This window comes from Coregonus clupeaformis, chromosome 24 (genome assembly GCF_020615455.1).
Source record: "Coregonus clupeaformis isolate EN_2021a chromosome 24, ASM2061545v1, whole genome shotgun sequence".
Taxonomy (NCBI): Eukaryota; Metazoa; Chordata; class Actinopteri; order Salmoniformes; family Salmonidae; genus Coregonus; species Coregonus clupeaformis.
Window position 1 is genome coordinate 46,618,104 of NC_059215.1, and position 21,903 is coordinate 46,640,006.

The 21,903-nt window shown below is 45.2% G+C and overlaps 1 protein-coding gene across 1 annotated transcript; it reads right to left on the reverse strand.

Moving 5' to 3' along the window:
* Nucleotides 1–1,964: 1,964 nt before the first annotated feature.
* Nucleotides 1,965–18,662, reverse strand: LOC121537306 (protein TASOR). The gene is made up of 21 exons (XM_045206921.1): nucleotides 18,268–18,662; nucleotides 13,688–13,833; nucleotides 13,293–13,385; nucleotides 13,009–13,081; nucleotides 12,412–12,503; nucleotides 11,926–12,220; nucleotides 11,570–11,675; nucleotides 11,329–11,432; nucleotides 10,714–10,823; nucleotides 10,121–10,193; nucleotides 9,938–10,012; nucleotides 9,005–9,784; nucleotides 8,301–8,605; nucleotides 7,418–8,170; nucleotides 6,839–7,327; nucleotides 5,962–6,084; nucleotides 5,403–5,562; nucleotides 4,833–4,941; nucleotides 4,332–4,510; nucleotides 4,028–4,162; nucleotides 1,965–3,827 (listed from the first exon to the last, which is right to left on the reverse strand). Exons 1-21 carry the CDS (start codon nucleotides 18,575–18,577, stop codon nucleotides 2,416–2,418), a joined length of 5,922 nt encoding a protein of 1,973 aa, XP_045062856.1. The 5' UTR covers nucleotides 18,578–18,662; the 3' UTR covers nucleotides 1,965–2,415.
* Between the last annotated feature and the right edge of the window lie 3,241 nt (nucleotides 18,663–21,903).

Sequence of the window (21,903 nt, forward strand, 5' to 3'; positions counted from 1 at the left end):
CTCAGATGTTTTCTAATCACACAAAATTGAATTGTCATTGGGGTACAATCAGGACTATAATAACGGTGTCCCAGTTTATCTGACCTGCTGTCCCAGTCCACCAAATGCAAACTGAAAATATGATTTTGACTCAGTATACACAATTAATGGGTGTGTTATGCCTCCTGTGAATATATCAACATCTGGAGTATTTCAGAAATGTATCATGTGTTGGGCTAATATGTTGGATAGATGTCGAAAGAGGAAGACGGAAATGCAAAAGGTGTCCCACTTATTCTGAATTCACCCTATAGAAATGCAGTAAATGAGCTTCAACTTTCAAAACATTTCCTGGGGGACCTCACTAAAACTCAAACCCTGGTTACAGCCCACAGTATGGATAGTGTAGCTAGTTTGACCATATTGTCAATGTTAAACAAGCTAGCTAACTGTATTATTAGTAATGTTAGCTAGCTTATCATGCTAGCTAAAATCTTATTGGTTGAAGAATTGTTCTGACCAAATGGCACATGAATGAACAACAATGTAGGCTGTGTGTAGCGGTTATGATAGTTTGGATTGGAAAGATTTTTTTGCCTGGTTACATACAGCTGATGTGTTGTGCATTGAAGTCCACAAACGAATGGAAAAGGTGAGAGGAAAGCGCATAGATGAGAGAAGGAACACAACTGCTTTGCTTTGAAAGTGAACTGTGTTTACGCGTGATCAGGGGTGTATTCATTCCACTGATTCTGTTGAAAAACATTTATTAAACGGAAGCAAGCAGAACAAAATGGGGATAAACATACTTGAATTTGTCCAATAGAAACTCTTGTTTGTAACTGTTGGACTAATGATTACACCCTAGATCAGCTAGATGCAGGCAAGAGTGTGCAAGGCGGTATTGAATGTGTCACTGTCTGTCACCTCAAATGTTTATCTCAACCTACATTGTAAACTTTCATTCATAGGCTAGGTTGTAGCAACCTCATGATGGGTATAGGGAAAATTAGAGTACCATGTAGTAGCCTAAACTTATCGACGTTACATTGAACTGGGTGAATGGAATATGAATGACAGTCATCCAATTAATTGTAATAGAAATAAGGCGATGGTCATGAAGAAAAACAAAATCGTCCTCCCTCATCTTAAACAGCACCAACACTGGTGGGAGGGCATACAGGCTGTAGCAAATGTATTAATGTGCAACTTGCTTAAATGGATGTATTTTTCTGGGGGGTGTGACGTCATTACGTCCAACTGTTTTTATCAACACAAGACAGTTCAATGGAAACGCACCGTAGCAGGCAGTTGTCACATATTTTCTACGCGAACGTTCTAAATGTCAACAGCAAAAATTAACTGGAGACGTTCATGGAAACATAGGTACTGACAGGCTATTTCACTTTCTCTGATATTACGGTAAAAAAAAAAGACCCCTAGTGCCGACCTAAGCTATGTTGTATGCAGGATTTTGGTCAAGCCCAGCACTAACACAATATCATGGTATTGATGAATTTGGTGTGTTAGTCCTGAACTGGAGCAAAAACTCAACTGTTTTTGGACTATGCTCTACTTTATCCTCTCCTATGACATGGCTCTCAACCTTATCAAAGTCCCATTTATTGTGATGGGCCTACTATTGCCATACTTCTGATCCCGATGGTTGCTAGACTCCTTATTAGACCAATAATAGATGTCATTCAGATTAGAGGTTCTTAGCACTACATACCAAATGGTTAGTATAGATTTGTAGCTCCCATCAATCGTTCCCATTAGTTAGAAGCTTATAACGCCTCCATGACAGACTAACCCTCATCTGTCCAAAAAGCTGCCAGGACTATTAGCTCATCATGACCCTAAGGGTTGGATCTGAAGGTGTGAAGAAACAAAAACAGAACTCAATAACAGGTGGTGACAGCTGTGGTACATGCTTTTAGATTGCTAGTCATCATGATTATGCTAATAGTCATCAAAGCGGCATATGATTTGAAACATGTTTATTTTAATAGATATTTTTCTTTGAACAACCAAGGATGTAAAAAAGAAAACCAACAGCGAAAAGTGAGTGCCTTTCACTTAAGTTTTTTTCTTTAAAAAAATAGCCTGCCCTTTTCCCCTTGTTCACAAACCGTTCTAAAACCAAAAACAAACCAAAAAATAAAACAAAACCAAAAAGTGTGGAAGGCCATTACAGTTCTTGGCAATTATAAATATAGTGGTTGGAACAGGGGTCTGAAACGGCTCACATGTAAAGAGCATACGTTTATACACGACAGTAATGACACTCGGCACTGCCTGTATCAAATTTATTTGTAAAAAAACACGATCCTTTTGTCCAGTATCAATTCAATGTGTTTATGACAAGTAAATATGTACATTCAGCTCTACCAGTGTGGCGTGTCCATTACCCCCTCTTTAATTATGATTGTCTGTTCAGGGGGAGTAGTTGTGTGAGTATTTGTAATCTGAGTAGTAATCTTGTCCCCCTGGCCTGGGCCAGGGGCCTCCCGGTGGGGCTCCTCTACCTCGGTACCCCCCTAACGACCCGGGACCCATGCCCATGGGACCAATGCTCCCGCGTCCCATACCCCCATCCATCTGTCCAGGCATGGCACCTATACAGCCGTAGCCACCATCGCTGAGTGGATGGACATTGGCCGCGCCGCCTCGACTACCTCCAGTCCCTTCATGGATGGGCAGCATGGGCCTAGCTATTGAGCACCGCCGGTGGCTAGAGGCAATAGCCATGCCCGCTCCAAGGCTTTCTACACTGTTCACTGGAGTCCGGCCCCCCTGACTTCCAGGGGTACTGCCACCAGAAGTGCCTGTCCTCTCCCTCTCCCCGCTTTGGGTGAGACCGCTGTGGGAGACAGAGCCAGGCGTGGTCCCTCCCTGGCTGTTAGGGGTTCCTTCTCCTAACCCCCATAGGCTCTCCCCGGGCCCACCGTGTGTCCTGTCCCCCTGCTGGTTGGGGGTCCCATTAGCGCTGGAGCTGACCCCTTCCGGGTAGCCGAGCTGGGCCATTTCACTCTGAGAATATCCCAGGCCTAAGGAGGCTGTGGAGGCCACAGTAGGGTCTGAGTATGTAAGTGCAGTGGATGGAGAAGAGGAAGAGGCCTCTATGGCTGTGCTTGGCAGAGTGCTAGTGCTGCTGGCTATAGAGAAGGATGCTCCAACACCAACCCCTACTGCTCCAGTATCAGAGCCAGGCAGGCTAAACGACTGAGTCCCACCCAACATGAGATGTGGAGGAGGGAGAGGCTGGGGGATGTCTGGTAGGGTGAGGGGGACCTGGCTGGTCAGAGGCCCTGTGGTGAGAGTGGAGCCTGGGGCTGTAGTAGGTACTGTGGCTGGGTGTCTGTAGTCCTGTTCTTGGGTGCTGCTGCAGGGCGAGGCGGGGTAGGCCGGGGAGGCCGCATAGCCGGAGGAGCCAGAGTAGGATACCCACTGGGTGGAGGGACACAGGAAGCTCTGGTGGGGGTTGACAGCAAACCCTCCTGGCGAAGTGCTGCCTATGTCCGCCAAGCCTGCCCTCCCAACCTGGTTAGAGGCTTTGAACTGGGAGATGGCTGATTTGAGAGCAGCGAAGTCGGACAGGTTGGGGGTGCCGCTGGAGTAGGAGAGGGAGGAGGGTGTGTGTCGGCCGGGGGTGTTGAGCTGGTCGGGAAGAGGGGGGCGGAAATTGTCTGACTCGGGTAAGGGGGGCTGCTGGGTCGGGTCCCCCATGCCCCCTCCTGCTCCCCCGTCCTGGCTTTGGGCAGGGGGCTCGGCGATAACCTGGTTGTGGGTGTCATCATCAGAGTCCAGCGACATATCTTCCTCTTCTACACACTCGTCATGCACTACTGAGAGAGGAGTAGAGGGGGAGAAAAAGTGAGAGGAGAGGGGAGACAAGGGGAAGAGAAAGAAAGGGGAAAAGGTTATAGATACATTCAAGTAAAACATTTCACATTTGGCCAAAAAAAATAACATTTTGGACACAATTATCTTGCCATTACAAATAATTATGCATTTTAATTGTTAAGTCGTTGTTCATGATACCCACCAGTAGAGGGCGGTGTGGGCAGCTCGTTCTGATCGCTGGAGCCAATCAGGCTGTGGAAACTTGTCATGATGTCATCGATGTTGGCGATCACTATGCCGTTCCTGGAGTACTGCAGGAACATCTCAAACCGTCTCTCTGGAGGGGCAAACAACAAAAGAAGGGTGCTCAATTGAAAAAGTAAATATTCTGGTTTACAAACAAAAAAACTGAAAAATGCCTTCCAGAGAGATGGAATGATAGTCTCAAAGCACAGTGAGTGAGGAGGAAGAGGATGATAATGGTGTGAAATCGATGATGGTGGTACCTGTGAGGAAGATGATATGGCGGTGCTGGGTGTGGTTAGCCTGGAGCTTGACCAGGCAGTCTAGATCAGGGGCCTGACGTGATTGGGCGTCACACTCGTGGTAAGGCAGGAACTCCACCAGGTGCTTCTTCTGATAGGCTGTCAGCAGGTTCAGAAGAGCCATGGCATCACTGTTTAACCTATGAGAGGAGGGAGGGGGTGGGGATGTCTGTTAATAAAACAGTCTGAACACATAAGACAAAAAAAACCCACAAAGGTATTGATGAGAGCATGATATCATGTCCTATGTTTACATTGAGACTAGAATGTCTGTTTTTGTATTTTTGCCTTGTAAAACAGTCACCACTACTCCTACTACTTTGAACCTCCCTGAGACGTTCCCTATTGGTTGATAGACTTCCTTGCCAGTCTTTGTATGGGATGGACGTTGTTACTGAATGGCTTGACAGAGGTCTATGTAGATGGCCATGCTGAATGGTAATAGTGGAGGTAATTACTGACCTGCCCAGCTCTTTGAGTTTCTTCTGGGACTTACAGTGGATCTTCCAATGCCAGGGGTTCTCTGGAGAGCTCTGCTCCTCTAGGAACCCCAGGAATGCCTGCAACCGGTCTGCACAGGAAACACAATAATACACAACATATTACTGATCTGTACAGGAAACACATTAACACACAACACTTTATACTTGTACTGATCCCCCACATAAATGACCTGTCGTCATGAGAGTTCAGTATTTTCCCTTTCCATAAATGTATGACAAAAACCACATGGCTTATGCCATTCTGCTCTGTAGTCAATCTATGAGCACTTTACTAACCTTAAATGTAATTACAGCTGCATGGTACATAAAGCAACGTTGGAATTCTAATGAAAATAAAACTGGCCAAATACTGTTTCTAATGAGTATATAGTGTAGCTGCATGTTATTACAACATTTCCCCTGTAATGATGGCATTTATCCAGCTTCATAGAAAGGAACGGTGACTGAAAACCCAAGATATTCACACGTGGATCCCACGCATCACAATGACTGTTGAGGAGAGTTGCGGAGACTAATTTAGGCGGCTCACCGTGCGTTATGAAGTCTGGGTTGAGGACAAACTCGTCAGATACGATGAATCCTCCGGAGACGAAGAGCTCGTTGTAGGTGTGGTTCTTCACATCGTCCAGACTGTCCACTCCAGCAAAGCTCACCATAGACAGCTTCTTCAACGACACCAGGGCTGGGATCTGACAGGGGGAATGGTTCAGAATAAATCATTAAATAAGACACACATACATACAGCTTTAAATTCATCCTCAACACTTAACATTTACATTTGTGTGAGACAGAGGTGATGACCATGGCTAGACAAGTTGCCGCGAGGATCATGTCTTCCAGCTCTGTCTACATATTCAATTAATTACAATATGTTTCTCTGTGCTGCATCCATGTTTTCGGTTGGATTTAAAATCAATTCCACAGGTCCAATTAGAATTACATTATTTCAGATATTTTCTGGGGGGCTAACGAGAATTCTCTCTGGACAGACATTCTGTCTGGTGCCGTGGCGATGATGACTCATCCTAGGAACCAGCCAGTCAATCAGTAAGTCAGTCAGCGGGTCAGCCAGCCGATAATGATGTTACCTTGTTAACGTGGGAAGAGATGTCCTCGTTCTGAATGATGATGAGCAGCTTATCCAGACTGCTGTTTTTCTCCAGGAATGTCTGGGGGTTACACTCTGTGTTGCCCAGGCTCATCAAGTACTCCTGTCACAGTGAGAGAGACAGAAAGAGGGGGTTTAGAACCAGAGCAAAAGACATGGACACACATCACAAAACCAAATTGACATGGTGCAGATTGAGAGGTCATGAAGATAAGGGGACGAGTGAAAGAGTCGTGCAATATTGTAAACTGTTGTTTTTTATCACAGTAGTGTTCTGCAGTAAAACAAGGAGAATACAATGAAGTGGGACTCTCCTCGTCTTCCAGAGGACAAAGTTAGTTTAATGATGTTTGTAGATCAACAACATGAGGGAACTCTGAAAAGCAAGCCACTGAGTGACCCTTCACAGTGCAGATAATGACGCAGGTTGACATTTATTGGGACGAGTCTTGTCCTGGAGGCAGAAATTAGCAGTTTCCGCTAGATGGGCCAGCTGCAAAGTCAAAATTGGTTATATTGTAAAAATTCATGAAAACAAAAATTCACTTTTTGGTCTTAATTTAAGGTTAGGGTTAGGCTTTAGGGTTAGCAGTGTGTTTACGGTTAGGTTTAAAACCTGAATCTATGACTGTAGCTGTGCCAGCAAGTAGCCACTCTGCAGAGCTGCCCCCAGAACAACATTCATGATGAAAAACACTCATCTGCGATATTTACAGAGGATAATTCAGCGCCTGTGACCGGGAAAGCTTGGATAAAGGTATTGGTGAAAAGTTAGCTCAAATCATTGATGAGAAGGAGTTAATCTGTGGGCAAACATTGACAACATGAGTGCTAATCATAACCGAGGCCTACAGTACCTTGATCTCCACACAGATGTCACTCTCCTCCTCCTTATCTCCAGAGTGGATGTAGAACTTGACCGTGTTCTTCTGCACGTCCTTGAAGATCTCCACCAGGCTGCTGAACACCTCAGGCTTCAGCTGGCCTATCAGTAGTCCAGCGGCTGAGGCCGGGGTCAGAGGAGAGGCGGCTGAGAGAGGGGCTTGTTTAGGCCGGGTGGAGGTGCATTCTGGGGAGCCCATGGTGGCCTGGGAGGGGGAGTAGATCTCACACTCTGAGGCAGATGGCTCGAACTTCCTCTTCATGGAGGGCTTCTGTGCTGCGGAGGGGGTCTTGTGTGGCTGTTTGACCGTGCCCAGTTTGTGCCGGCTCTGGGAGGAAGAGGCGCTCTTATCCTGAGGGGGCTGTGCTTTGTTTTTGGGGACATGCTTGGGGGTGGGGGACGTGATGGGTGCAGGGGAGTGGACAAGGGCAGGTGGGGGTGGAAGGTGAGGGATGGGGGGAAGGGGAGGTATGGAAGTGAGGGAATGGGGTGGGGGAGGGAGAGAGAGAATAGGAGGGGGAGGGGTGGGGTGGATGTGATGAGGAGGGGGAGGGAGAGAGGGCATGGGAGGGGCGGGGGTGAGGCCATGTGGAGGGGGTGGCACAGCAGTGGGGGGAGCACAGAGGGTAGAACGAGCCCCAGGTGCTTTAGCAGAGTCAGTGTGGCAGGGTTTGGCCACCAGTCGGCCCATCCTCTCACACAGGGTGTTGACGTGGCCCTGGACAGGGACAGACACGACATAGGGTGCCACAAAGTCTGAGAAGGAGCTGTTGGGCTGCCAGGTGTGGCGCGGGGGCAGCCGTGGGGACAGCTGGGAGTTGTAGTAGATCCTCTGGGTCTCCATGAGGCCCTGGATGGAGTTGGAGAGGCAGTGGAGCTCCTGGCTAACGATGGTGTCCAGAGTGCTGGATGTCCTGGCTGGCCTCTCCACCCTGCTGTCCCTCTCTAGGGAGGTGCCCCTGGCTACCCCCTCACTTTCCAGGGAGGCTCCTCTAAGAACCTTGTCCCTTTCCAGAGGGGCTCCCCTCAGAGCCCTCTCCAAGGAAGCCCCCCTGGCTATGCTCTCTAGAGAGGCTTCCCTCGTAACAGTCTCCCGCTCAAGGGAGGCGCCACTCGGACCTCTCTCACACCCCCCCAGACCTCCCCTCTGCTCCAGGTGGCCGTCATTCAGAGCATCAAGGAAGGGGATAGGTTTGTCTGTGTGAGAGGCCAGCTCCAAGGTGAGTGGTGGGTTTTCTGAGGTGTGGGGTTGTTCTCCTGGAGAGCCGGGGCTGAAGGGACTGGCCAGACTGCTCACCATCTGCTCCTAAACAAACAACAACACCACTGTGGTTAGTCACAATACTCCATCACAACACCAGATGATTCATTCCATTCAAAATGTCTGAGTCCGTACTTCATTTTTTCTCACACACACACACACACACACGTCTTACCTCCAGGTAGTCCTGTCGGGCCTGCTCCACTCGCCCTGCGTACGGCGCTCCAGCCAGGGGCTTCTCCGCGCTGGCCGTGCCCGTGGCGGGCTCCCCTTGGTCGGGCAGGTCGGCGGCGGCAGCACCCTGGGCCATGGCCTTGTTGAGGGTTGAGAGCAGGATCTTGAGCAGGCGCTGGGTCTCGTTGGACGAGGAGGCCTGGGAGGAGTTGCCCCTGTCCCTCAGGTTAGTGTCGTAGATCCCCATACTCTCCATTACTGCTGCCAGGTTGTAGTTCCCACCCTCCCCCTCCTCCCCCTGGGCTACTGGGAGGACAGACAGTGGGGTTAGGATGGATGTAGCCTTGCTTACCAGGCTTATAAGGTAGGCTTCTACAGTACACACACGGCAAGGTTAGAAAGGATATTATTGATTATATAGGCCTAGTTTTAAATGTTAAATCAGAACATGAAGTCAATATTTTCTCTTTGGTTGGCGTATGAATGTTAAAACACTACAATTATAACTTGCTCAGTCCCTACTCCCTCTCAAACGTATGTCTCCCTCCCACACTTGTTCTTTCCCTTATTCTTCCAGTCTTGCCCACACTGACACCAGCCTATCACTCTCTCCCACGCCAACTCACTCATTCATTCTCTCATACAACCTTTTGTTCCCTCCCACACCATCCCTCTCTCTCACACAAACACACGTCACAGTCTCACCTCTACTGGGCTCTCCGTTGCTGAAGTGGGCTCCCCGTAGGTATTTATACATGGCCCCTGATTCGTCCTCCTCTAGTTTCCTCTTCAGGCCGTGGGGGCCCTCCCAGCCCCCGTCGTCACCCCCCTCAGCCCTCTCCTTCCCCCCTGGCTCCTTCACCAGGGCCTTCTTATGCAGCTGGATCAGCTTCAGAAGCTGTTTCATCTTGTCCTTATCATACTCACTCTGGGCTAGCCTGGACCTTTGGGGTGGGGCCCCTGTCCCTGCTGCAGCCCCGTTAGAATGGGCCTGGGTAGGCCCCCCTCTCCTCCTACTGCTACTGCTCTCTGGTCTCTCTGGAGGATGCCTCTCTGGTCTGTCCGACCCTCCTGAGCCCCCCCAGTCTGACACAGGGCTGTAGTCTGTGGTGGTGGGGGCCGGGGCAGGCGGGGGCTGGTTGATCCTGTCCATCATGTCCCTGGCCTTGACCATGGGGAGGACATAGGCCGAGGAGGGGCCATGCAGGTAGGAGCGTAGCAGGCCCTCCATGTTGGATTTGGGACGGGGCGCGGGGTGCATGTTACCCCTCTCGTCCAGGTTCTGTTGGTACTCTGGGACAAGGAAGGCCCGGCCGCTGTCCCTCCTGGTCAGGTAGTCTAGGGCCTGGCGCTCCACCCCGGTGCTGAGGTGCTTGTTGTCGGGGGCGGAGCGCATCTTGAGCAGGGCGTAGTGCAGGGCTGGGATGAAGGGTTCCATGGAGACCAGGAGGGGGAGCTGAGGATCGGATGACAGGGGCTCCTGCTCTGGGGGAAGGATGACAACAGGGACATGGTCAATGGAGGTAGTGGTTAAAAGTTCATAAGGTGCACATAAAAGGCTCTTACTAGAAATCACATATGTCAAGGAAAAAATAAGCTGCAACTGTGGTTTGAGGAAGGATCTTTTATAATACTTACTGTACTTAATGACTCCCCTGGACTCCTGAAAGACAAACAGTGCCTGCAGGCTCTTTTCAAATCGCCCCTGACGTTCTAGAATACACAAAACAACTTCCTCAGTAATAACCCACACAAACAACAACATGCGAGACTAGTGGAGAAATGAGAGGTGAGAACGAAAGAGAAATAGACAGGACGTACCCTTGGGATTGACCATCTGAGTAGATGACAGGAGGAAGAGAAAGCCTTTGTCAACTAAAGGCTTCACTAGCACCTACACAGGGGAGGCAAGGAGACATTAACATTCACTACATCTAAACAAACACTTTACATACATACACTGCAGCTGTGCAACACTATCCTTGACATAACGTTATGGCATTGGAATTCCCTGATTCTCATTAGCTCTACCGATTAAAAACATATGGGAAACAAATGACAGCCTTTCTAGGGAATTCAACAATTTAGCTGCTCTACATTTCAAACGTCATGGGGGACCAAATGGAAGACTGGGAGGGTGTAGTGTATGACACTGTGATCCACCCCCCGCATCCCCCTCTCCACTCCTTTTCTAGTCTTGATGTGTAATCGTTCAACTGTGACATGATGTTTTTTCATCACTTGTGTAGTCCCCTGAACAGTCCCAAACCCTCTATACGTCAGTTGTTCTTTTTATGTCCTGTTAAGGATTTTTTGCTGATGCAAGGCACATTTATGCGAATTCTAAATATACAATTCAGTCTTCTCGATCTTCATTAAACATCTTCCAGAGGGACAGTCAGGGAGTGACTCACCATCCTCTCTCTCTCCAGTTTGTGTATGAGTCCTGATAAAGTGCTGCTGCTTGCCTTGCCCTTTGCATCCACCACCTCAAACAGGCTGCAGTACATCCCACACTTTAGCACTGAAACACACATTTTTGCTCAGAACAAGGCCGACTCCATAGAAAAAATGTACATAAAGAAAACACACCCACACAGTGATTTCAAGATTACATTGTTGTTAGTCAGATTCAGTATTGTTGTTGCTGTAGTCATTCTATAGCAGGGGTGTCAAACAATGACTCAAACCAAATTGAAACTGTGCAGATATGATAATGGGCCATCGTTTCTTGACTGTGTCCAGCTCGCTAATAATCACCGAAATGAAAGCTAGACAATCAGGGAGCATCGAAAATTCCAAGAACGATGGACAGAGGACAATGTCTTTTAAATGTTGATGGCAAGGAAATATAACACATTTTCAGTGCGGCCTTTCTGGACCTCGTTGAAGACCAAATGAGGCCCCCGGGGCAAAATTTGTTTGACAACCCTGTTCTCTAGCATCTATGCCTATGTACTGCTGTCTTCGTCCGAGAATAGATGAGCCAGACTAGGAGTAAGGCTATAGAGGTGCGGAGTGTTTCTGACCTTCTCGTGTTCTGCTGTAGGTGTCCCAGGAAAAGAGAACAGAGGGAATCCTCCTCTTCACCTGGTCCAGCTGCATCCCCATACTCATCTCCAACTTCTCCGCTCTGCAGATGGAACACACACCAGTTCATCAACTTATTAGATAACTCATACATGTTTATTAACTATGAATTACTACCATAGCCATGTTTTAGTTAGAGAGATGAATACATGTGTATGGATAATAAAAAGGGGTACTCACAGTTTGAAAGGGAGGAAATGGCGTGTTGAGGAGCGCAGAGACACCTGGCACACCTCCTGTCCCTTATTCACCAGTGGCCCACTCCACACAGTGTAGCTACTCCACCCTAACAGGCAAATCAAACTTTATTTTAAGTGCATTCAAAACACTTTACATTTGCAATAGAAACAATGGCCCGAGTCACCAGTCACAGGTCAAATATGGACATAGTCGGCCAAACATACAAGCTAGCTATCAAACTAAATGCTACAAATCCTACTTCAATACAATACTTTTACCTCTACAATTACTAAATCCTTCAGTACAAACACACTAACGCAGAGAGATAATGTGAAAAAGCAGAAATGGGAGCGTACTTCTGCTTCCTCCTTCACAGACAGTGCTGTTGAACCTGTGTGCAGCCATAGGTGCAGCAGCGGACTCCTTGCCTTTGTACTGGAAGGACACCACAGCATATGGACACACATGCCTGGGCCGAGACTTGATCTCATCAAAAGCAAACTCATAGAAATACTGCTGCGTGAGCTCAAAGGCCCTGTACGACAGCAGGGAGGTGACCCGTGTGGCGTTCTTGGAGACGTGACAGTCAAACTTGGGCGTGGGGTCCAGGACACTCTTAGGCATGTTCTCAAAGATGCTCTTCAGCCGGCCCTGAGGGACAAACACACTTACTGGGTTACAGATGATTTAGACTGGTGTGGTATACAGGCTGGTATATGTTGGATGCATGCAACAACGCCAATGCTAGGCTGTAGCAATGTAAGCAACTATTTTCTAGGTATTCGTAAGATACATATTGTTTCAGTTGTGTCCATAATGAGTGCGATAGGAGATGTATTTACCCTCATGACTTTAAATATGACAATGTCTCCACAGGTGCCTGCTTCAAACGGGTTCATTTGCAGCAAATCAGAGAATTTGGACAGATAAACACCTGAAATGACATAACAAAAGTAATGTCAAGCACAAACTAACAATTCATAGACAACTAACTTTTGGCAAATCTAATTCTATGTGTGGGCTAATATTTTATGACTGAGGTTTGAGGCAGCGTAGTTTATGTATTGTAATTATTATTTCCACCATACTCAGCTGTTGCTAGGCCATGTATTGTGTATCTTCTCATGTAGCTGTATCTGGTAGAAATGCTAAGCTGTCCATCAGTGGATAAAGCTGCCCATACTGTGCTGAGGCATACAGCTTTTCCTCAATTACAGAGTCATTAAACATTAAACTTGATGTTGAGAAGCAGATCAATTTCGAACTGACATACACCAGGCCCAAAAACATCTAACAGTTTGACAAGTGCATTAGCGAGAAAAGCTATCCTTCCTGAGTCCAATCCTTAGAAGGTGAACAGCACAAAATTTGACATTTGCAAACTCTCCCTAAAAACAATTTAATGGATGACATTTGGTAGTAAGTGCACACACACTCACCCATTGCTGAATTTCCTAGTGTAGTGATCCTTGAGTGTCCCACAGACAGACCCTTCTCACAAATCCACGGGAGCTGGAAAAAGCAATTCACAACTTGTAAGTCAAAAAAGAGAAAACACTGGTTTCCAAAGGAAAACCAGGAGTCCAGCAGCAAAGCTCAGATTGTAGGCCTAATGCATAATCCAATGAGCTGGACTTCACTGTAGCAGCAACATCCGATCAGAGTAGTAGATCAACGAGCTGTACCACACCCCCTGGAGAGGCAGGCAGGCCCTCAGGCTCACCTTCGACTTGTCTGGGAACAGGAAGCAGTAGGACTCCACCAACTCTGGGTCTGTACGGCCCTCCTGCTTTAGCTCCCTCCTCTTCTCAATGAACTGGCACACACACGCAAAAAGATGGCATCATGAGAAAAGATGCAAGCAGAACAATATAAAGGGGACACTGGTTTTGTGGGTGGGTCAATGTCAATGAGGTATGAAGTGCGTATTTGTCGTTGGTCGTGCTAAACTATCAATTAGTGTTTTGGGCCAGTCTGGAGACAATATCAGCCGTGGGTAATGTGTTTTGTTTTGTTTGAACATTATGAAGTGGAGCTGTTACTAAAGTGATAACAGATATTGATATTGACAACAGCCAGAGGCTGACTGATCAGCTGGGGGGTGCTTGTTGATGCTACCTCTTTTTCTAGAAGCTCATTGTGAATGAGCCTGGCCTTGCTGTAGGAAAATGTCCCTCTGGATGATGCATCCAGGTAGAAGGAGGACAGGATCTTCATAAGGCCCTCAAACTCCCGGGAGTCAGGGGGCAGAAACTGGTACAGGCCTACAGGGAAGAGAGAAACAGCAGATTAGTATCAGGGATGTGATTGGCACAACATAGAACAGGGATGACGTTGTTAATTTGTAAGCATTGTTACTTTTTAAGCACTCAATAGCCTACTTTCTGGGTATCTGGTCAGTTTAAACTGTCAAAAGGGATTAGTAAATGTGTTTAAGAGGGGGCAGACGTGTTTCACACTGTAATTACAGTTCTTTACAGAATCCCCTTCACTCTTTTGGGGAATAGCATTGTCCAATTCTATAAAAACAGCTTGCCCCTACATCTAAGCACTTTATGGAGATTAGATAGGTATTAGCATTTATGTTCTCCATCTTGCTTATACCTTTGAATCCTTTCATATCTACACAAGTGCCTAGAGGGTCAATCTGGAATTGGGCACATAAGGGTTGTGTAGGAGGTGTTGTGTGAGTAATGCTTGGAAGCTATGCAGCATATCAGGATGAACTTAATTTCCCTACAATGACACACCACACACACTACATACGCCCACACACATAACACGCGCACACATGCATACAGACGCCACACACACTTTCACACTCACCACATACACGGCTGCTTCTGCTCCACATACACTCCATCCATCCCATTGCCTAGTTACTTTACTCCTACCTATATGTACATAAGTACCTCAATAACCTCGTACCCTTGCATATCGACTCAGTACTGGTACTTCCTGTATATAGCCATGTTATTTTTGTTCTTTGTTATTCTTTGTGTTTTTACATTATTCCTTGTGTCACTATTTCTATTTTATCTTTAATTATTTGTTGGTAAAGGACTCGTAAGTAAGCATTTCAGTGTCTACACCTGTTGTTACGAAGCATGTGTCAAATAACATTTGATTTGATGAGGGGTTTAATAAATTGCCAGGTATGGAAAATCGCATTGGGCAAATAGTATCTTAATTGGGAACATAAGAAATGGCATTTGGGATCCAGAGTTGGGGTCAATTCATTTCGTCCTATTCTAAAATTGAACGTCATTGCTATGAGGAATGTCCATGTCCAATGGACATTGAATTGACCACAACTCAGATGTTCACAGAACATGAGGTCAGTATGATAGACAACATATCAAAACATCAACATACATACCCCAACTATACAAGATGGTTAGTACACTAAAGAGCTTCACTTTCCCAAATGGTTGCCATTGAAAAGAGTGATAGGATGGGGCTGCACTGTAATGCGGACCACTACCAATTCCCTATCTTCATCAGGTCACCAAATGACCCTACCACCCTATATTCCATATTTATGCAAAAAGGGCAAAGTTCTCTCAATGTACTTTGGGCTCAATTATGATGATGCAATATTTTTCCAATAGAGCTGGCATCACACTAAGAAACTGGAACATCTAAAACGATTGGTTAATTGGCTATTTAAAGTCACATAATGCATGGGACATCATATCCGTCAACCAATACGCCAGATTCTAGAGCCAACATCAAATGAGACTTCATGTAGCCATATGCCCATGAGAGCAACTTGTATGATGGATTGTACTTTGCATGCAGGCTGTGCCATCATAATTCTGCATCTCCCCAACTACGAAACCAAACACATGCAACCTGTGAATATAGCGAGCACCATTGCATAGCTAGAAGGCTCTTTCCGATGACAATCCAAGTAGTGGGCCCATGACAAAACAGGCCTCCACTGCCCATGGTTGTGTCCATTGCATAGGAGTAATCTAAAGGCGTCCGCATGATTCCCAGCTGGAAAAATTCGGAGGAATTTGTGCATATATTATGATGACATTTTGTGACGTTTTTATTATTTTTGGACTTCGGCGAGGTTATGTCGGCTGTTCGGGCACTAGACATTTTTTCTGGAGGCAAGCCAAAGTTTACGCCCCTTTGTCGGTGATTGGTCAACAGTAGGGATTCTTCAATAAAGTCCGTTGTCATTCATTGAGAGACGACTCGTTTTCATGCACATTTTTTCATTGAGAAATACTGCACCAAACATCTTAGTTAGATCTAAAATTGCGTGACTAAGATCTCCTTGGCAAACAGCTCAAAATTAATGACAGATTTCTTGAGATATCGTAGATTAATTCTGACTATTTTGGCTACGGCGTCTCAAAATTGACAAACAGTACTATTGACGTTTTTCAAACAAATGTATTTTAAGGGAGTACGCGAGCACACTCGTTCGGTTCGGCTAAGCGCCAGCCAAACTGAAGCATGCTGACGCCAAAAAAAGTTTATGTAAAAGCCAAGAACAGCACAGTAACCTATCTGAAGAATGAACTAGCCTAAATAGCTAGCTAATACCAAACCAGTTCTTGGCAGCTTCTTCGAGTGGCTACACTCCTGGATTACCAATGGGTTCACTATTTCGAGTGAGCACAGGAATAAAATTGGAGCCTGGCCTTGTCTTCCATAATCTGTATAAAATCTGTGAAGATAAGGGATGACGGCTGACTATCTTTGGAGCTTCATTGAAGGGCCATGGTAACCAGTCTAGATAGGTGTGGTGTTTGTGCAACCGAGTGGACTTTACTACTATAGTCATTTTCCACCAAAAAGCCTTCAAAAATGGGTCCTCGGCTGAATACCATCGCAACTAATTTCACTCTCCACATGAGCCTCCATGTAGACCCCAGGAATATAGAGGCTTGATGGGCAGTTGCCTGATTAAGCAGACTGTGATACACAATTAAATTGGTATACAGCCTGAACCATAGGTGTGCAAAATCATGGAATTGTTCCTTACAAGCAAGAATGTTTACATGCTTTTGCATGTGCAGCTGAAGGTCCAACCACATTTTATTAAACATTCTGGCTTGTAAGGAACATTTCCACCATTTTGCACTCCTATGTTTCAGACCGTATACAAATTCGATAGCGGAAGTGCTGAAAGATGGAGGCCTCCATTCACTTTGCACAAATTCCTTGTTTTGCTAAGTTCTCTGTTACTCTTTTGTATGGTCAATAGCAGAGTATACATGATCACAATTTTAGCTTCAAGACACTGGCAATTTGAAAATCTAAAAAGTAGATTGTGCTGATTTATTGGCACATTGAACCATATCGCACGTCATAGTTTAAAAACTCAGTAGATAGAGCTAAAACAATGACATATCTGAATTCTGCCATCTTTATGCACGTTCGCCATTATGTATCAGTCGAGAGAGGCTATACGGACACGCCTGTTGCCCAAATTGATGGCGTATGTGGCAAATTTGTTCCATCCCACTTGATTTTATTTAGAGTGGAATTGCAGCCTACATGATAAATGTTAGTAACCATCTGGATGTCACCGTGATACAGTTTACTGCCCAATGGGGAGAGGTTGCACCCGCTTGCCGGGCATTGCTGTCCTGCAGTAAGGAGTGGAAAGAAGCTAGATCAGGGATGGGCAACTCGTGATTTTTTTTTTTATAAATTAGGAACTCAGTCGTGGTTTGATATTACTGTTGAGAGTTAGAATAGTAAAATACATAAGGTGCAATTTCGAAATGTGGTTGTGCATCAGCAGTTCCTCTTATGTCAGTCACTCAATTGGCCCAGGTCAGCAATTTTTTTTTAGATTGGTAGTTAGTCTAGCCAGCTCTCTAAACTTGTAGTAATAACGGTGGAATTCTGACCGTGGGGCCCCCATTGATTTTGTTAGTCACTCTTCCACCCTATGGCAAAATCTGTAGAATTGCCGGAAATTTGCTTTAAAACTGACAATTTTTCTCTCAGGCCAGGGTAACAGCTAAAGCACATTTATTTGAGTGATTTTCACCAAAAATGTACAACTACTAAAGTGACACTTTGCTTCTTGAAAGTCAAATATCTTGAAAACCTGACTGCTGATATGCAAAACATTGTGGGACAGTATCAACAATGGACTAATGTATTTTTTTATTTTTTAAGATAGTTTGAGTGGATTTTCGCTTTATCATCTATTTTTAATTGTATTTATTACAAATACTCTGACAAAACCTGAATGATTCTGAACACTCGCTTAAGTTTCTAGCCACAAGCATAATAAACTAGCTAGCTGGGGGAGGGCTCATTAGGAAGACTGACTGAACCGAATCCGTTCGTCCCCACTCAACTCTCGCTGCGCGACATTCGTCATCAATTTTGCCCACCAGGCGTGTCTGTATAGTCACTCCCTTTTCAGTCTGATTAATCAGGCAAGATGGGCAGCGTCTCTTCACGTGCTTCCCTCCTCTCGCCTGGGGCCGAAACTTACCTGCAATGATGACCGAAAGTAGGGGCACCGATATTACCTTGGCAAAGGCAATAACGAGTTTTGCGCGCAATAAAACTAGCTACCCTCTGCATATGGATCACATTTATCCATGTCAATAATCTAAATTCAGCCGGTAGGGAACGCGGGTTTGCAACATGCTGCACTTCAATTATGAAACACAAGGCAGCCTCTGTTGGAAATAGTAGAGAAAGGGCACAACCTTTCCGTTCCTTGATCTTCCTCGGGATCTGAAAATTTCTTCTTGGCAACTGTTCAGCCGGTTTCTGGCCGGGTAACGGTGAATTATTGGAGCTTCTTGCGTCCGTCTGCCCGCTCCTCCGCCGCTCAGAGGCTTCTTGTTCGGGCATTATACCGTCTTCACATCCAGTCTGATCGCCATTTTGGTTGGATGTGGCCGAGATGGCGGCTGACAACGAATTTTTCTTGCTATCGCCGCTCTCGACGTCGAACTCGCCGGTCTTCAGACACTGTATGTCCGTTTTTCTCTCCACTTTGGAGTTCAGGGACATTTTTCGGGCACCGTGCGCGTCTTTCGCGGGCAATGTAGTTGGTTACTGCGCCGCTTCACTAACACACTCTCCTCCTCACCCTGTCTCCGCCATTGTGAATATGACGTATGCCTTCTTCTCCACCACTGCAAAGCGCTGGCGTCACTCTGTTTACGTTCAAGCAATGCCGCGCCTCCTACAGGCCCTTGAGTCAAATAACTTCCTTTGAGACAGCTACTGGCTGAACGTCTACCTTTGTGGACAATCGTAGGTCACCTGACTGTCTCATAACGGGACTCTGCATATGAGTATGACCAGGGGCGTCATGCACCCCACAAATCTGAGGGGGCGCAAAGTATGTGAGGATGGCTGGGGGTGGTCTGGAGGTGGGCAACAATGCCCCCCCCCCCATCTGTAAATTGGAGAATCGTGCATTTTATTTTTTCCTGTAATCTAGAGCCATAATCATTATGCTTAATTATATGTCGAAAATGTATATTTTTCTGCATATCTAAGCATACCTCTTGAGCTGTCTGTCTGTATTTTATTTATGTTTTATTTTACCTTTATTTAACTAGGCAAGTCAGTTAAGAACAAATTCTTATTTAAATGACGGCCTACACCGGCCAAACCCGGACGACGCTGGGCCAATTGTGTATTCCTGGCTGGTGTTTATTTTTGAGGGCATGATGCCTCTGAGTATGACTGTCTTTACTTATTTTCTACAGATAGTATGGTCCACTCAAAATAAATGTGCATAAGTTTCCACTAAAGGATTATATAGAAATCTTGACAATCATATCTTGTCAAATTAAACAGTTCCTGTATCTAAAGTTATGCTTTTATACCGTCTGCCACACGTGATAACTTAGTGGCATAAACAGGCATTTGTTTGAATCAGACGAATATCCATAAATAGTATAGGCCTAATAACTCCCTGACCTATCCGCTTTCAGTCTGACATTGGATATACAAAGAGTGGTGGTCTGAGTGGGAAAAGCTTATTGCATTTTGGCTGGCATCCAAAATGACATCTGACAAAGCCTACTATAAGAACAAAAATGGACAGTCATATTTTCTCAGATTTTATACAATGGTTCACCATCAGAGAACAGTAAAGCATGCACATCTTGTTATGCCTTGTCCAATGTCATATGATGTGCGCACAATGGGTGAAATTGATTTTAATGTTAGTAGATGAAAACTACTGAACCCAGTTCTAAAAGTTCCATTTAAATGTTTAGTGACAAAATACAATTATTGTAGATCGCGGATAAAAATAGGACATCCACAAAATCCCTTCATTTTTAATTCCTTACAAATTCAATAAATAAACATAGCATTTTAAGTTCCAAGTTCAATTTTATTTATCTAACCAGCTTAACACAGTTGGTTAAATCCCAGATGACTGACAGGGGGCGCTGTTTTGAAGCCCAAACGCAGCCATTTAGGTACTCCTCCATTGTAAAAAATAAATAAAAGAGAAAACGTTATAAAAAGCTATTAAAAAATTGTTTTATTAATGTCTACATTAGTTTTGGCCAAGTATATTCTACTACAGACACCTTAATGTATACTTTTAAATGATATGTGAACTAAACATTAATACAAAAAAATAACATTCCTTGTTTTTTTGTACTAATGTTACTGTCCCCACTACAACAAATAAATGCTTCAATACTTGTAATTTTGTCCTTGAAACATTTAATAGAAATACTGTAGAATTCCATTCATTCCTGGAGGACTGCCAATATGGCAGTTGGTGGCTTCAAAGCCTCTCATTGGCCATTACATAGCATCAGCAATCCAGAGTTTATACACATCATTGGTTAGTACAGTGACCCACCATGATCTACCTATGAGCAACACACATTGTTCTGCCCATGACATAATATACCCATGCTTTCAGAGTAGGAAACAAAGGGAGAGAATATTGCTATTTTGTTCATCCTCTAGGAGTAGAGTAGGAACTAAAGAGACCAGTGGCGACCCATCATTCAGGGCAGGTGGGGCAGAACCCCACCTGTTTTGAGCCCCATTTGTTTAGCTTAAAAAAACAACAACATGTTTTACATGTTATTCTGGCATTAATTCGTGTCACATATCAGTTTGAAAACAATGTAAAAATATATATAAAAAAAAATACTTGAGTTAATAAAGCCACATATAAAAATGGTCTCTTTCTTGAGTAAGGCAGCTCCAAAATGCAGGTGTTTCAGCCTAACTCGGTGCTCTCTGTGGTGGAGGGGCAGACAGCAAAAGCAGAGAGCGTAGGCGTTGGTAATCTTCTCTAGTTGCACTTTGATTGGCTCAGTGTTCTGTCACTCATGGGGACACCACGTCACCGCAGAATCTACAAGAAAGGCTTGGCAGTTCAAGCCCCCTTGGGTGCTGCCATAGATTTACATTAGAAGTGCCCGTTCGAGAAGGCTCAAGGTCATTGGCCACTGATAAAATTACGTCAAATCACATTATATCTACCGTAGCTTTGATTGGACTGATCATGTCAACATCATACTTTCAAAATCTTACCTAACAAGCTAGCTAGCTAGACAAGCAGTCATCATCATGAATCACGTTGACAATCTACTGGCAAATTCTTTTCAATTGTTGTCATATGAAGAGAAATTATAGATAAAACGTATCGGTGCTCATCGGCCTTTGGAGATAAACATTACACAACAAGTTCGGAAAATTGCAAATTTAACAATGAGTGGGTTTGGAAGGAATCAGTGGCTAACTGCGGGCGTTGCAAAGCAATCACTATTTAGCTTCACCTGCCTGCTATTTGGTGGAGAGGGTGTGTGGTCCAAGTCTGGGTTTAAAGATTTAAAACATCTGTCTGAAAGTGTCTCTTTTCCAAGCTTAAAAGGATAAACATTCACATGCAGTACCATGGGCCAGAAAAGGTTGAATACATTGGCTATGCTGTCAATCCAGCATGACTTCATCCAGAGAATGCCAGACTTTGATGACAAAGTTTGCCCACAAGAAGGACCGCCGTGCCACCTTCCTGTTTAAGTGAGCACAGCACAACAACGTGAGTCCCAAAATATGTATTGTATGCTGCTGCATAAATGATGTACTATGCCAGGGAGATACGTATACTGTAGCTAAGAAAGTAATACTAAGTGTATGTTGTGTAGTGTAGTAGTAAGCTGTTAGTAGCCCATGTGTCCCACCCTAAGAATTGGGTCCCTCTCCTCAGAACAGTCTACTGTTCTGACTTGGTGGTGCCATGTAGCCTTTAGCCTGTTTAATAGAAATGTCATCATCGAATATTGTAAGAGCTTTCATTGTCTGCTTATATGACCCCTTTATTTATCCTACGGTTCTCACTAGGTGTG

Coding starts and splice junctions, on each gene's coding strand:
- LOC121537306 (XM_045206921.1), bottom strand. CDS start 18,577: ATGTCCCTGAACTCCAAAGTGGAGAGAAAAACGGACATACAGTGTCTG. Junction 8,606..9,004: donor CAACGGAGAGCCCAGTAGAG/GTGAGACTGTGA, acceptor CTGTCCTCCCAG/TAGCCCAGGGGGAGGAGGGG. Junction 4,511..4,832: donor AAACTCAAAGAGCTGGGCAG/GTCAGTAATTAC, acceptor CTCCTCTCATAG/GTTAAACAGTGATGCCATGG.